Source organism: Borostomias antarcticus (genome assembly GCF_949987555.1).
Source record: "Borostomias antarcticus genome assembly, chromosome: 21".
Lineage (NCBI taxonomy): Eukaryota > Metazoa > Chordata > Actinopteri > Stomiiformes > Stomiidae > Borostomias > Borostomias antarcticus.
Window position 1 is genome coordinate 2,471,750 of NC_140254.1, and position 16,552 is coordinate 2,488,301.

Genomic DNA, 16,552 nt, shown 5'->3' on the forward strand with positions numbered 1-16,552 from the left:
GCGGTTTGTGTTATTGAGTGGAGAAGCGGAGCTGGCTGTGACTGGGGACCGGCCGGCGGTCCGGGCAGGGGATGACCGCTCGTGGGAAGGTGAGTGTTTACCCTCGGGCAGCCCTCACGTGGAGGCCATGTGCTGCTCAGAAATGCAAACTCATCTGCCAGTCAGATCGCAGGAGGGAAAAAAAATTGGAGGGCGGGAGGGAGGAGGAGGGGAAAATAACACACACACACACACACACACATACAAGCAGGCACACACACACTGGAAGGTGGCCAACTATTCCCATAGAAATCTCACACTCGCAGGCTGGCTGCAGCCCCGAAGCCGGCGGTTTTGCACTTGAAACGGCGCCCGCTGCTATTTTTGGGACGTGACCTGATGGAGGAACCCCGGAGGGAGCGACAGGAGGAGGACGCTGATTCAGATTCCCTCTGCCTGCCCCCCTCCCCCCACCCCCCTTCCCCTCCCTCTCTGCCACACGGCAGTGTTGTAAGTGACCCGGGCAGGAGAGCAGCGCTAGTACAAGGCAGTGAGTGTGTGAGTGTGTGTGTGTGTGTGTGTGTGTGTGCCCATGTGTAACCAACAGTATAGCGCCGCTACTTTGTTTCAAAGCGTTGCGGTGTGCGGCCATGGCGGCGGTGAGCAGCGCACAGGCAGAGCAGGGCTGCTTCAGAAGAGGCCATTCAGGGCGACAATCAAAGTAGTGGATTTGACTACATTGAAAAACAGGCACAATCCTGCAGCCATGGCGGAGTCCGTACTAACTCAGCAGAGTCAGCTGACCTGCTGAGTGGGGTGGGGGTGGGGGGGTGGGGGGGGGGGGGGGTTAGCAGACATCACAAGACAAGTCATCTGACGGCCTGGGACTTGGGTTCCGGGCCGGGCGCCGCACAGTGAACGCCTCAGTAGCCCTGCAGCCACAGGGGCCTCTCAGACACACAGATCCTCCCCCCCCCCCCCCCCCCCCCCCCCCCCCCCTCCAGGACACAGGGCAGGAGGCAGGGGTCACGGGGTCAATCCCCGGAGGCTACGCCCGGGAGCCTCCCCTCCCGGAGAGAGGTCACGCGGGGACAGCAGGCCACAAATCAGGCTCAGACCCGTGGACCAGGACAGGGCGTGATGAGGGACACAATCCTACTGTACACAGAGGAAAGGGAAGCTGCATGACCAGCACAATGGCTTGTGTGCAAAATCCACGTGCAACGTTTGTTTTAAGATTCCCAAAATATCAGACTCTTAAACCAAACTGACAGTTCGCATCCCTGGGTGGATAGAGAGCGCTTACACGTACAGGCATGCGTGCGCACACACACACACCCGTGTGCACAAACACACACACACGCACACACACACACGCACACGCACACACACACGCACACACACTCTTTTGCCTAGCTACTCCCACTCTGTGGTCATTGATTTTTCCCTGCTCAATATTGCACAGCAGCACCAGGCAGACAGGCACGCAGACAGGCAGACAGGCAGACAGGCACGCAGACAGGCAGGCAGGCAGGCAGGCAGCGTAGCTCCCGTTCTGCTGACCACACAAGCTGGACGGGGGTGAGCTTAACTCTGGAGTTGGCTGTGCCATTCAACATGCTAGCCACTTATCACACTGAGGGGAAAAGACAGGCTAAAGAAGCAGGGAGTGGAAAAAGGATGAGAGTGGGTGTGGCATTATTTACCAAAAGAAATCTAGAACAGTATTTATCCCCAAAATGCACCAAAACACACTCCAGGACGTCTTCTACATCTCTGAGCAGCCAGCTCTCCACTGTGGAGAGGGGGAGTGAGAGCCGGTGCCTCAGCTCTGTGGTGCACCATGTTTCCCTCTGCTCTGCGGCAGCCATTTTGTGTTTTACACTGCCTCTCATAGAACTTCCACAGAGAGCTCTTAGCCAAAGCTAGGAATGACAGAACAGCCAGAGTAGACAGAACCCTGCCCCTGAGAATTCAGTTTTCCGAGAACCAAATCATTATATATATTTTTTTAAATGTACCTGAAATGTAAAAATGTGTAATTATGACTTTGAAATAGTCTGGCTGAGCCAGTGTGTGTGAGTCGGTGGCCATGTTCTCTTCTTTCCACCACAAGCAACGTGTCCAAACTGTCTCTGGGTCATCCGAGTGCTTCGCCCGCATGCTCCCCATCTAATGTGTTCCATTTGCAGATTACTTCACTGAATCAATCAAGTCAAACTGGAGTCATTAGTCTGCCGAGCTGTTGATTTCCTTCCAGCTGGAGCGCGGTGCGGAGGGAAGCCGCGGCAGCTAGCCGGTCAGCTAGGCGGTGAGCAGAGCGCGCCTGTGCCCCATCAGCGCGAGCGAGATAATCAAGGCTAGCTATCGGGAGTGCATGACCGAGGCCAGCGCTGTAACCAGATCGGGGGATGTGTGGGGGTGGAGGGGGGGGTCCAGGGTTCAGCTCACAGTCATACTCTCCCTGACCCTCCCCCTCTCTCTCTCTCTCTCTCTCTCTCTCTCTCAGGCTCATCTACTCCCTGGCAGCCTTTCTTTTCCCAGACCAGCACGGGGGAGACACGCACACACGCTCTCTCATCCTCTCCGGAGACGAGACGGGAGGCGGGGAGAGGGAGAGAGAGAGAGAGAGAGGGAGAGAGAGAGAGAGAGAGGGAGAGAGAGGGAGAGGGGAAAAAAAAGAAGCATGCGTGTCTCAGGGGCTGCCATGGTTACGGTGCTCCACGTGCTTTGACACATTAGCGCAGCCCCCCCCCCCCCTCCCCCTCCCCCACACACACACACACTCCTCTTCCCCTGGCCTCCCTCCCCGCGAGCCTGTCGGGGTCACGGTGCAGTCAGCAACTACAAAGACGAGCCCGTCATTGTTACAGGAAGCACAGCCAGACCAAAGCCATTCTCCCCAGCTCTGGTGTGACTTTAATTACACACTCAGCCTCTGGGTGCGATCAGGCGGCCTGGGAGACTCACACACGCACGCGCACACACACACACACGGACAAACACAGACGGCAAAGGCAGAAAAAACCTTCACCTGCTCAGATCGCCGTGTGTGTGTGTGTGTGTGTTCACGGTCGTCTCGTCACCGTGCGCAATTCAAAGGCCGCCGCGCCACTTCACCTTGTGTTTCGGCCGCGGCGCCGCGCTCTTGATATTCACAGAGGGTCATGGGAAATGTCAACCTCCACCTCATCCCAGCATCTCAGCTGAGCTCCTCCAGGCAGCGCTGATTCTCAGCCTCGCCGGTGCCGTCTGAACACGTCTGAAGTTTGAAGCCACTACGCGGCATCGGAGGCACAGATCACATAGTAGAACTGGGACATTTTTATAACCCCCCCCCCTTTCATTTTTTTATTTTATTTACGTCCCATCCTTTCGGCACGTGGCTCCACCAGGCGTCATATCGATCGATCGATCGACCCCCGGTTGTGGCACTGCTCCTGCGAGGGACAGGTGTGAGGGGGGCCTGGGGGGGCAGGTGGGGTCAGGGGAGGGCAGGGCTCGGCTAGGGGGTCAGGCTTGGGGTGTCCTCCATCAGCCTGGGACTGGGCCGCACTGCAGCGGGGTCGGGGTGGGGGGAGGGCGCTCTGGGAAGCCCACACTGGGCCTGGAGAGAGGCAGCCATAGCCCCGGCTCTGGGTTTGCAGGGCTGAGCTCAACCATAAGGGGGCACTCCCATCCCACTATGGAGGAAGAGAGGGAGGAGGAGGAGGAGAGGAGAGGAGAGAGAGGAGAGGCAGGCCCCTGCCTCACACAGCAGCAGCCATTACAGTGTTCCACAGCACGAGGCTGGGGAGAAACCCACACTAGAGCTAGGGCTAGGGCTAGAGCGTGCGGTGTACCCCACACGGCCCACTGAAATCACAGGCCAATTACCCAACTATCAAAAATACTTGAGTGTCGAGTGGGATATTTAGTTACTATTCGCTAATGGAATTAAAAGCAAGCGCACCCGGGCCCCGAGTCATTGCTCTAGGGGGTGGTGGGGGGGGGGGGTGGTCAAGCCCCAAAATATCTGAAAACTAAAGCAGGGATCTTCCTCGCAACCAGGTTCCTCCCAGAGTCCCTGCTGGTGGAGACTGGTGTGCGTTTCTGCTCACTCACCCCCCCCCCCCCCCCCCCTGAGACCACCATTAGCCTGGTGCCTCATCACAATAGACCACACAGGACCGGTAATTAATGCAGAGAAGCCAAGGGACACAAGTGTGGAGGAGAACGGGAGAAGGAGGAGGGAAAAAAGGATTGATAGAGAGAAAAAAGGAGGAAAAGGTGCTAATCAATATTGTTCAGCTGCTATTTCAGCCGTCTTCCTCTCTAATACACTTGGGTTGCCGAAGGCTACGTTTCTGGTTGTGAAAATAGGCTTTACTTTCCCAGAGTGACTAATAAACCTTCAACATTTGCCTAATTGAGCTTGCGCACGCGCGCACACGCACAAACACTCCTGCACCAGTGTGTGCCGAACAGAGGGAGGGAAGTGAGGGGAGAGGAGGGGAGTCTGATTGCTTTGAATAATGGGGTGATGGTGTGTGTGTGTGTGTGTGTGGGGGGGAGGCTTTTGTACTGATCACAATAGTAGGGGGGAGTCCCAGAGCTCCGCACAGATGCCCGAGTGAGTCAGGCAGCTGCCCAGCCCGAGGTGAGGGGTGCTGCCTGGGACAGAGGGCTCCGAGGGAGCTTCAGAGCCAGCCAGTCTGCCTGCCTCCCTCCCTCCCTCCCCGGCACCAAGCCCCTCCCACACGCAGCGGCAAACCAAGCTAGAGGGCGCTGCCAAAGCGCCGCGCAACACTAGTCCGTCTCCGAGAGCAGGAGGAGGAGAAAAAAGAAAAAAAAATACTGGAGGAAAAAAGCATGAGGATTTTTGTACACATAGAGCCCTCCTCTATCTCAAACTGATCCATATTCATCCAGACACGCGGACCGAGACTCGTCCTGCCCCAATCAGCGGGGCTGAGCCGGGGACAGACAGTGCTGCAGTCAGCCTCAGTCTTTGTGCTGCAAAACTAGCTCAGCCCAGCAGAAATGGAGGCAGAGGGGAGGGGCTTGGGAGTGTGTGTGTGTGCGTGCGTGTGAGTGAGTGCGAGAGAGAGCGAGCGAGCGAGAGGGAGAGAGCGAGAGAGAGCGAGCGAGAGGGAGGGAGAGAGGGAGGGAGGGAGGGAGGGAGGGAGGGAGGGAGGGAGGGAGGGAGGGAGGGAGGGAGGGAGGGAGGGAGGGAGGGAGGGAGGGAGGGAGGGAGGGAGGGAGAGAGCGTGTGCGTATGTGCTCACAGGAGCAAAACAGGGCAGAATTTTCCAGCTCCAAACAATCCACTGAGGCAAATCCAAAACAATACACTTTGTCAGCAGATTGAATTTTCTCAAGTACATTAATTAAAAATCACATACAGAGAGAAAGGGAAGAGAGAGAGAGAGAGAGAGAGAGAGAGAGAGAGAGAGAGAGAGAAATAGAGAAAGAGAGTGAGAGGGAAGGCGAGTGAGACGGAGCAGAGAAGCGAGGGGGGAGAGAGCGAGAGAGACAGTGAGGCCCTGGAATCTGAATAAGACACGTACACACAGGAAGCGCAGGCCCCAGAATAGCAACAGGAAACACGCCCCAGACACTGAATACTGCAATGGCAGAGCCTCGCAAAACAAGGTTGAGCCGCGCAGCGTTACGAAAGCTGATTTACAGAGAGGCGACGAGAGAGAGAGAGAGAGAGAGAGAGAGAAGGAGCGAGAGGGAGGGGAGAGCAGGCTAGGGGAAGGAGAACATTAGAATAGAGACAGAATGGAAAGCGCGATCTCTAAAAAGGAGAAGACGTATAGAAAAGAGAAAGGGACAGAAAATACAGTCTATATGGAGAGGCAGAGGGGTTGGGGAGGGTGGGGGGGGGGGGGTAGGAGGGAAAAAGTGGGCCGGCATAGCAAAGGAGACTCCAGAGCTGTGTCGCACACACAAGCTGTACTGCTGCAGAGAGGCGAGCATTGGAGGAGAGAGAAGGGAGGAGAGGAGAGCAACGGAGAGAAGACGGGAGAGGAGAAATGATGAGAGGGAGGAGAGAGATGGAGGAGAGGAGAGGAAAGAGGAGGAGAGGAAAGAGGAGGAGAGGAGAGCAACGGAGAGAAGACGGGAGAGGAGAAATGATGAGAGGGAGGAGAGAGATGGAGGAGAGGAGAGGAAAGAGGAGGAGAGGAGAGGAGCTGGGGCTAGTGGACTGAGACTGGGGCAAGCTGGGCTTGGCACCATATCATGAGTCTTGACACGCGCACACGATAAGGTCATGGAGGTCTGTTTTGAGAGGGGTGGGTGGGTTGTCTATGGCGATTCAAGCCACCGGAAGCCCGGTGAGAAAGAAATCAAAAGGGCGGGGTCCATTTGGGCTTCACTCACACACAAACACTGTGAACATACACTTCCTGGAGAACATGGACGCTCCCCCTCTGGAAGTTCTGAATTAAACTACTCCAGATGAAACCTTGTTGCTGAGAAGGGAAGGAAAGAGGGAGCGAGGGAGAGGGGGAGGGGGGAAACAACAGTGCGAGTGTGTGACCAACATGTGACCTGTCCTTCTCGAGTCCAGAGCGCATTCAGTCGTTCCCTGAACATCAATCCGAGAGACGGAGAGAGAGAGAGGAGAGAGAGAGAGAGAGAGAGGAGAGAGAGGAGAGAGAGAGAGAGGGCTCAGCTCGCCACACCCCAGAACCCTTGGCGGTGCACAGGACCAAGACCAGGAGGGGGCGGGCCTGAGTGGGATTAGCCCCACGTTGGGAAAGGGGGTACAAAGGAGCTCTGAGAGGGCGAGGAGGGGATTAAAACTCGGTGGAGGCCAGGGAGGGATGGAGGGAGCGATGGAGGGAGGGAGGGAGGGAGGGGGGGCGGTGTAGTCATTCCTATTCCCACGGGCAGACATGGAGAGGAAGTGTCACTTCCAGGGAAAGTGAAAGCCCTCACACTGACAACAGAGGAAGTCACTTTTACAGAGGCGCCACCCCTCCCCCCGCTCCCGCCCCCTCAGCCAACCACACACGTTGGCCAGCGGCAGAGCGACGCACGCCTCCACACACCAACCCCAACACCCGCCCGCCCGTCGTAAAAATAAATAAATAAAAAGCCTTAAAAATACAAAACATCAGCGGTGTGATTGTTTGGTCAAGAGGTTCGTCGTCTCGTTGGGAATAGGAAGCCCTTATTTTCTACCGATAGGAACCCCTTCGTTTCTAACTCCGCAGAGCTGTATTGCCTGTCCTTCCGCGCTGGTGGTCCGGAGTCACCTGAGGCCAGCATGAAGACCAGACGCCCCCTGCGGTCGATGCTTATAAGCAGGGTTAAACTAAATCCCATCAGGCCACCAAGTCATCTACAATTCTGCAGTAGCGGCGGTGTGTTAGTGTGTGCTGTAGTGTGTGAGCGGGTGTGCGTTTGTGGTTGAGAGTGTTCTCGTGAGTCTGTCTACTGCTCCTCGCTAAGGAAACGAACAGCTGAGCTTGACACATTTCGTAGCGCAGAAAAGGGAAACGTTATTCAAAAGACAAACTCAAGTCAACATTGTGACTGCAGCATTGGGGAACAAACAGTTTGCTGAGCTCAACAGTGAGGCCTAGAGTTTTTTGTGTAGTGTAGTGCGTGCGTATGTGTGTGTGTGTGTCTGAGCCCTGCTGAAAGCAAACAAGGAACTGGCCGGACGCGTTCGGCAGGTTCGGGCTGTTCTTTCCGCTCTCTCTCCGCGGCCCTCTTCTCAACGCTGACGTGTGTTTTCCTACGTGTTCCTGTTTTCCTACGGTTCAGTTACACCGCTGCAGGTTGGTCCCACAGGAGCGGCAGACAAAACACACGGTTTCTAACAGCTGGCTCAAGCAGCGTACCAGTCTGCAATTTACAGTGGGTGAGGTGACGTCTGGCAACCGACAGACGGCTCGGCCGAGGGCTACCTAGCCAGAACCGGGGAGAGAATGAGCACCGGCCGGCTTCCCAGGCCCGGATAAGGAACACTGACTTTAATAGCACGTGGCTAAGGGCTGCCAGGCAGAGAGTGTGTGTCTGTGTGTGTGTGTGTGTGTGTGTGTGTGTGTGTGTATATATACGAAAGCATGGCTAGAGTTGGCGGGCTGTAATCTGCACAGTGTCATGTGCCCTTCGCGGAGGGGGGGGTGGAATCTACTCATCCAGACCTTTAGCCAGATTAATGGTTGTCACGGCCAATCGGACGCTGCCGGTGGGGAATTCCCCAGGAGAGAAAAAAAAAGCCCCGGTTGGCCTTTCTCGGCCAATGGCGGGGCCCGGAGAGAGATGTATAAATAAATAAGAGAAATAAATAAAAGAGGAGGGAGACACATCCTGGGGGCATCCCCCACTGGCACAGACAGCTCTCGCTCCATCACACAGGTCTCCCTCCCTCCCTCCCTCTCCCCCTCTCCCTCCCTCCCTCTCCCTCTCTCTCTCTCTCCCTCTCTCCTCTTCACGCAGTAATCACTCACACTATTTAAGTTGTTTGCTTGTTGGCCCTCCCGCTTCCCTCCCTCCCTCATTAATGATCTCATTTCTCACTCTCCCAAGTCCGGAATGAGGTTATCTCCGTGTGTTGACCTATAAACACAGACCACAGACACCGCAGGTGTCGGCCGGCACTCTTTCCCAGGGACGAGGGGCAGCTGTCCCACCCAAATTCTCTTATTCTCATCCCGGGCAAATTTGGACCAGATCAACATAGGACTGGGCAGATCGAAATGCATGTCAGTTTGAGGTGGGGGAAAAAAAAAAAAAGTTACATCCAAATACACGCCACGCCATAAAATTCTGTCTACAACGTTGAGAGTCCTAAAAGGAGTGGTGAATTTAAATTCCTTTTTCATAGCACCTCCAATCCTCCATGTGCACCTGTGCTCTCTCCTCCTCTGAGAGGAGCGTCAGAACTAGTGTGTGTGTGTGTGTGTGTGTGTGTGTGTGTGTGTGTGTGTGTGTGTGTGTGTGTGTGGTGGGGGGTTGTTGCCAGCTCCAGAATGCTGACTCTACCCACATCCGTGATTCAGAGGCTACAAAGAGCCGTGATGTGTGTTCCAGCTGATTACCATGTGAAGAGTCAAGGTCAACGCAGACGACAAATGGAGAGGTGCGCGTGGGAGGGCGCATTGACACACGGGGGATGAGGAGGGCTGGGTTGGTTCAGTGACAGGGAGGTTGTGTGTAGTCGTGTGTGTGTGTGTGTGTGTGTGTGTGTGTGTGTGTGTCTATGTGGTATCTGTGAGAAAGGCACAAGCGTGAGTATGTGTGCTGCACACTGCGGTTGACTAACAGATCCGTGAGAGCCGAGCGCCGTGTGTGTGTGTGCGTGTGTGTGTGTGTGTGTGTGTGTGTGTGCGTGCTTGTGTGTCTCGGCTTGCGCTGGGGTCTCACCGGCAAGCTGGAGGGCCGTCCCTGCATGCTGTCCTCTTGGCTGCTCTTGTTGGAAGCCATGGGCTGGTTGGAGGGGGGAGCGCTGGACTGGGAGCTAAAGGAATCCTGGGATAGCTCCTGATGAGGAGGGGGGGGGGGGGGGATACACCAGGTATCAGGAACACCGGAAAGGCAGGTGTGCACGTGTTTGCTGGGTCACAGTAGACAAAAAGCACAGTTGGATTTCGTGAGGTTTTTTGTTGTGGTTGTTGTTTACCTGGGGAGGAGGCGGGAACCTCTGGAAGGGTGACTGCTGCTGCTGTTGCTGAAGGGGCGGAGTCTGGGAGTAGGGAGAGGGCTGGCCTTGTTGGGGCTGGGGCTGGGGCTGGGGCTGGGGCTGGGGCTGAGGCTGAGGCTGAGGCTGAGGCTGGGCCTGGCCATGGCCTGGTGGCTGCTGGGTCTGGGGAGGGGGCGCCGTCTGCTGCTGCTGCTGCTGGGCTCCTTGCTGCTGCTGCGAGGGGGGCTGCTGGGGAGCCTGCCCTGGGCCGGGAGGCTGGGGGTAGCTGGGCTGGACCTGCGGGGGTCCCTGCTGGTTCTGGGGACCCTGCTGCTGCTGAGGCAGGGCCGGGGCGTAGGCTGGCTGGCCTGGCTGGGACTGTGGGGGCTGGTTGTAGGGCGGCTGGCCCTGCGGGCCCTGGGACTGGGGGTAGGGAGCCCCAGCCTGGCCGTGTTGGCTGGGTGGCTGGGAGGGGTGTCCCTGCTGGGTATAGGGGCCCTGGGCTCCGGGGGTGCTCTGGGGCTGGCCGGCGTACGGGGGCTGCTGCTGCTGCTGGCCGGGGTGTGGCGGGGGGCCGTGCTGCCCGTAGTAGCCCTGGCTCTGCTGCCCGTAGCCCACCGGACCCTGCTGTCCATAGGCTGACATCTACAGGAGGGAAGCAATAATTAGACAGGCAGCTGTTAGACGAAAAATACCCGACTGATCGATTCCCACGTCAACCCTGTGATTCCCACATCAACCCCGACTACCAAGATTAGAAAGAAGCTAAGATACGGTGCCATTTTAACTTGCTTCGCTCAAACTGGCAGTTTGAGGGCACTCAAACCTTTTAAAACGCCGCTATTCTGTGCGCAAAAAGCTTTCAGTAACGACATTCGTTTCATTACTCAAGTGCTGTGAGAGGAGAAAGAGCTGACCTTGCCAGGGAAACATGGAATAGAGAAAAAACAAAAGCTGTGTGTCTGGTAAAGGCACTTAACCGCTCAGGGATTCAAAGAAAGTATGAGATGGTGCAGAAATGACACATCAAAACAACCTGGAGTGGTTGTTGTGTGAGGCTGCTGACAAAGGGAAATGCGTGTTTTCTTGGGGGGGGGGGGGGGGGTTTATCAAGCTCACAGTGAGAAACCTGCCAGGCCTGGAGTGAGACCATCACACAGCACATTGGACAGGAAATGCAGGCCTCACAGGTTCAATTTAGTGAAGACGACAGGGGGGTTCGAAGGGGCGATAGGAGGGGTAAGAGAGACTGGAGACTGATGAGACATGATACGTGAGGAGGACAGTGAAGAGTTACCCACCTGCTGTCCATACTGCATGCCTGCCATGCTGCCAGGGGTGCGACCCTGCATGCCCATGGGGTACCTCTGAGGGCCCGGGGGCCCGTAGCCCTGGCCGGGGTAGGACCCCCCCTGCTGGGGCCCGGGGGGCGGGCCCTGACCCTGGCCCTGGCCCTGACCCTGACCCTGACCCTGGCCCGGCTGCTGTGGCGGCGGCGGCTGCTGCTGTTGCTGTTGCTGGGTGTAGGGGTTGGCCGCACCGTACGGCGCGGCTCGCATCTTCCCTACCTGGTCCATCGGGCTCGGGGGCTGGAGAACAGAGACAGAGAGAGTGAGAGAGAGAAAGAAAGAGAGACCATTAGTTCTAACTTAACATCATAGACTGATGAACTGAGAGTACCGTACACGCAATGAGAACATGCATGTACTACTAATAAATCAACATCTTGTACCTGTGGTTGGAGGGTAGAACCTCAGACTACGGTCGAGAGGTCTGAGAAAGGAGTGCGCTTTTGGCCTGTGATATCGCTGGCCTTGTTTACAATCCTTTACCATTGTGATCCTGTCAGATGGTTATACCAGGCAACCTGGTCAACCGTGAGGACCACTCTAGTGACCGATAGACAGTGATGGGAAACTCCTGAGCTCCCTGACAAGAAATGGCCGCCGTTGAGCCCGTTTAAAAACATAGCCTGCGCATGCCTCTTAAAGGAGAAGTGCTGTAAAGGAGAAGTGTTGGGTCAACACTTCCTATTACTCCCCAACCTGAACGCCAACTGTAACACATTGGGCTGGCCTTCATGTCAGACGCTTCTCAAGCTCGAATCAAAGCGAACTGGCAGACTCTCCTGTGCAAACAGTCTTGAGAGAAAACCAGTGAGGGTACAGCAAAGAAAGAAAAAAAAAAAAAATAGTAGCGCTGGATATGTTTCCCACTAAAAACGGGAGGAAAAATTGGCCCCGAATGAATGAATGAGCCCACTATATCCGCCAGGAGCGTTTCCCTGCCCAGCAGATCAGTGCCAGTGAGTGGATACTGTTACGGCGGAGACGTCAGGGAGGGTTTCTATGAAAATAAGCTCAAGGAAATGGAAGTGTCTGCGGTGGCTGGAGCCGAGCCCACCCCTCAGCTGGAGCTGCGTCTGGGGGGACGGAGGGGGGTTTGGGGGAGGGGGGGGGGCTGACCTTGGCTGGGCCTCCCCGGTCTGGGCCTGGACTGGGGGAAGCTCCACATGGCCCGGGCAGCGTCACAGCGCCTGGCAGCCCGGCAGGAGGGGAGGGGAGGGGAGGGAAGGGGAGGGCGGGGGAATCCACAGGTTTATAAGCGGGTAGCCTCGCCTGTCAGCAGCTGGAGCCAAGGTCGTCAAGTCTCCGTGGCGGCGAGTGAATGGAGGAATTCATGCCATCGGGGTCTCCCGCGCGTAAACACTTTTGGCTGCACGCGTATGGTGAAGTGATGGCTGACGAGATATTCTCACACACACGTCACCAAGGAGGTATGGGGGGGGGGGTTTGGAATCGGGAGCGCCGCCGGGCACGATCCGCCCCCCGCGCGTGGTAGGGGAGGGGATGTCAGAAGAAGGCCGGACCGTCGCGCGACCGGAGAGTGGACGCTCCTCTGACGGCGTTAGAAGAATCTCCACTTCTCCTGCTGCACCGTCGGCCAACTAGACACCAAAGCCTCTGTTGTTTCCCACGGTTATTAATCTGGGATTTCTCTTTTTTTCTTCGTCTGTCCTTCCACAAAAACCTCAGTCCTCAGTTAAGGGAGACAACCGCCGAAAAGCTATTTATAGGCCGTGAGAGATAGAGAGGGCAGTCTGCCGAAAATGTAACAGGTCCCAGCTGCACTGCTGTTTGAACCTGGGCCAGGCTCTGCTCTTCCTGGCCTTTAATAAAGCAGTCTTGGCACGGTATGAATGACACAGCGGCCGTACGCGCCCCCGGGGACCGACTGACTACGCCACGCTACGGGGGCGGAGAGGGACACTGGCTCTGGGGGCGCTCAGGGGAGCGCAGCATCCTGAGATAACAGTGCGTGCTCCACTCCAGGTTTTCCTCCAGCCTCCCAGGCCACACTGTGCTAAGCTCCTTCTTCCAGATTCATGGACAGTGGGTGTTTAGCCAGTGTAGTGGTGTACGTGTGTGTGTGTGTGTTAGGGTTGCACGATTATGACAAAAATGACTAATTGCGATTATTTTGCCTGATATTGTAATCACGATTAACTGTGTCACGTTCATATAGGCTAAAATCAAGGTGATTTGAGGTGCTGCAACAATCTTTTTACAATGCCCACTGAAAGATTTTTGCGAAATAATCATCTTATTCATCATGAATCAAGAATCAATCTTATTCATAATTACCCTCTTTGCAAACAATCTGAAGTAGATTTAGGCCTTATGAATGTCATGCTTCTACGGATAGAAGGATGTGTGTATTGATAACGCGGTGTGCTGTTATCAAAAAACAATGCACAATGCGGTGGCCAATTACCCCACAAGGCAAAGCCGAGGGGGCTTTTCATTATTTTTCTATAACAGCATACCTCGGAGCATATTAACCCGCTTATACCATGGCTACTTGCTGAAAACAAAAAAAGTGTCATTTAATCACATTTTTCTACATTAAAATATAAAGAGAAATGTTATTTATGCTTTGCTCACTTTCATTATAGTCCCTCTGCACTAAATCTATGCGCTAGTTGCTATGGAATTACAAATGGTATATTATATTCATTGTAGGAACAGCGATAGTTAACATGGGTTTGGAGCCGCAAGTGCAATGGAAAGTGTCCATTACATTTTCTTTCAGCAATTTCTCCCATCCCTGGAAACGAGCAACCAAAACAATCAGCCAAGAAACCCAAACTAGCTAACCCCATAGCCTACTGTACTTGCTTGACATGGCTAGCAAGCCATGAGCGAACTGTAGGCTACTGCATATTCCCTGTGCAACATATCAGTTAACCAGTTGTCAAATCTAGTTGCCAACAAACTATCTGAGAGCCAGACACCTCCTTGTCCCCAAATCAATAACTTTTTTTCCCACGACGTGGTATATCACTCAGTCATAACTTCCAGTACATTCATTGCTAATTGAATTGCAACCGGACATCATCATTATAGTGCTGAGTGAAGGGACAAGGTATTAAAATCCAAGAATAGCCTCTTCACATAGCCTACCAATCTGCATTGCGATCTCTATCTTGGAGAAAGAATAATCACCAAAAAAATAATACTGAACGCGTGAGAATATGTGCTTCAGTCAAGTGTTTGATTCAAGCGTACTCAGCTGAAGTGGACTGGACAGGCTCCACACTCCAATCTACATGGTTACTTTCTCGTCTGAAAAAAGATTAAAACGTAATAAGGTGTCTTAAGAGCCAAGATTAAGAGACTGTTTCATTGTAATGCTGAGATGTGAAACTAGCGCATTAATTTGTGAAAACTGATGAGGCTGTAGCCGTGCATTTGTTGAAATAATGTACACCCCTCCAGCCAATCAGAATCGAGAATTCACCCAGGCCACAGAGACCCAACACTTTAAATAAGTTTTTAGCAAGCAGGTATGCTAGCTAGTATTATATTAGCTAGCCAGCTAAGTTAAGTTAGCCAACACTAGCTATAGTTATCTCGCTAGCCTAGCTAGATACTGTGTATCATGCTAACTAGCGTAGCTATAGTTATACAAGCCAATGTTAGGAAGCTCAGACATTCTCTAACAACAATGCCATTAGCTAGCTACTGTTTGTGGTGGGGGACCTGGATGGACAAACAGCTCATCCCTCGTTAGCAGTGTAAAGTGGGTGGCACTATGAGTCCACAGTAAAATCCCACTAACACAAGCTCATTCAATTATGCAATAATTAAGAGCAGTGTGAAGGAAGTGTGGCATTAGAATGTGCCAAAGGCCACCAAATTTGGGGTTGGGGGTTGTACAGTTTTTCCTCTTACTTTACAGAAAATGAACCGAACCATGACTTGACCAAAACTAAGGTACGTACAGTTACACACCTAGTATTATCGTTATCGCGATTTTTTGTGAAAAATCACAAATTCCTGGTTTTAAATGGCTCTACTCAGGATGTGAGACAAAACACATTTGCGTTGAGCTCGCTGAGAGACTCACGCTGTCTCACAAATCACCGGCATTCCAATCAGTGCACTGTGAGCAACTTCACTGATTGAAAGATAACTCTTCCCCTCCCTAGTCCAAAATAAATGTAGCAAGCTTGCTAGGTTTGTCGTTAGCTTGTTGCTTTTGAGTCGCATGCTGTCAGATAACAAGCTATCTTGTTAATGTTAGCTATATGATAGACCCATTTGTCCCTAGGGTCATTGAGGACTAGGGCTGTCTTCAACTCAGGATTTTGTTATTCGACTCAGACTTGGTGTTCAAAGCGACGCGTCGAATCGTCAATGTGTTTTTTCTCTTTCTCCTGGCTATCAGAAAATCACTTGACATCAAGTTTCCATGATTATTTTGGTTAGGCCTATATTGGTCGCCTAGAAAGAACCAATTGTTGCCGAGGCACATTTCTGAGTAGGCTAGGCTATTTAAAATAAACGAGAATGACACTTACATAATTACAGCATTTTTAAATAGCTAGAATAGCCTGGCTATCGGTTTGTCGAATAAGATCGAGGGATGCTTCATTTTGTTCAATCTTTTTCTGAACGAACTTTCGTCCATTTATGCTTGAATAGCCTTGGGCTATTTTACCTTGATTGGTGTTTATTATTTTCCTTTGAACAAAAAACTAGAAGAAAGTTCTATTAGGCTTGCTCATATTTCCGCTCCGCTAAAATCCTCTCTGCTGCCTCCGAATGTGTTTGATAGCTTGTTTCAAGTGCAGCCCATCCCCCTTTCTTGCATTGTCCATGGTTTGGACCACTAATAATCAAGATAATTAATAGACAGGTTATCAATATCTTAAACATTTTGTCTTCATATCCATTTTGTGTCATGTCGGGAGAATTCATTCCTCCCCCCCCCCCCCCCCCCCCCCCCTATTGGGCAATTTGACGATAGTCTCCTCAACTGCACATTTGAAAGCTTGCGCGAATAGGCTCACACGTTGGGCAGCAGTCAACAAGGAAATGTTTTGGCTGTCAATAAAGCATTTTCACAGACGTTAGAGCTCAAGCTGTCTATGAGTAACCCTATTTTTACCATTGGATATGCAAGAAGATTGATCTAGGAAAGCAGTGTGTTGGGATATTCCATTTGGGAAATGCACATGATTGCTGGCGCATAGTAGGCTAGACGCTTAGTGGAGGGGAGAAGGGCTCCCTGCCTGCCTCCCTCTGCTATATCAGTCTTAACTCTTCTTTTACAGCCCAACAAATAGCTACAGTAATAGCCTAGGTCCTAAACGAATGAATGGCCTGTCCTATATAAATCACAAGGCAGGTGAGTGATCTTAGTCCACCTCCTAATCCTTGACAGTGGAGCAGAAAACGACTGCTCGACTTAAAGAATCTGTCGACTTAAAGGTCTCCGACTGATGATTCGACGCGTCGACTTTCAGGGGGCAGCCCTATTGAGGACCACACCACATGGGTCATTATGGAGGCCAAAGGCCCCAGTAGGCTCTCTCTTCTGTGTGATGTCTCCTGCACTTTTAGTCCTGGACATGAGGGGCCATACATAATGGCGGAAGGTTTA

The 16,552-nt window shown here is 53.3% G+C and overlaps 1 protein-coding gene across 1 annotated transcript in view; it reads right to left on the reverse strand.

Annotated features, from left to right (window-relative positions):
• arid1ab (AT-rich interactive domain 1Ab) overlaps nucleotides 1-16,552 on the reverse strand; it is a 37,796-nt gene that overhangs the window by 12,371 nt on the left and 8,873 nt on the right. Inside the window, exons 2-4 of the mRNA XM_084455420.1 lie at nucleotides 10,906-11,193; nucleotides 9,605-10,249; nucleotides 9,349-9,465 (exon numbers count right to left, since the gene is read on the reverse strand). Of these exons, the coding sequence (XP_084311546.1) occupies nucleotides 9,349-9,465; nucleotides 9,605-10,249; nucleotides 10,906-11,193 (1,050 nt within the window). The remainder of the gene's footprint in view (nucleotides 1-9,348; nucleotides 9,466-9,604; nucleotides 10,250-10,905; nucleotides 11,194-16,552) is intronic.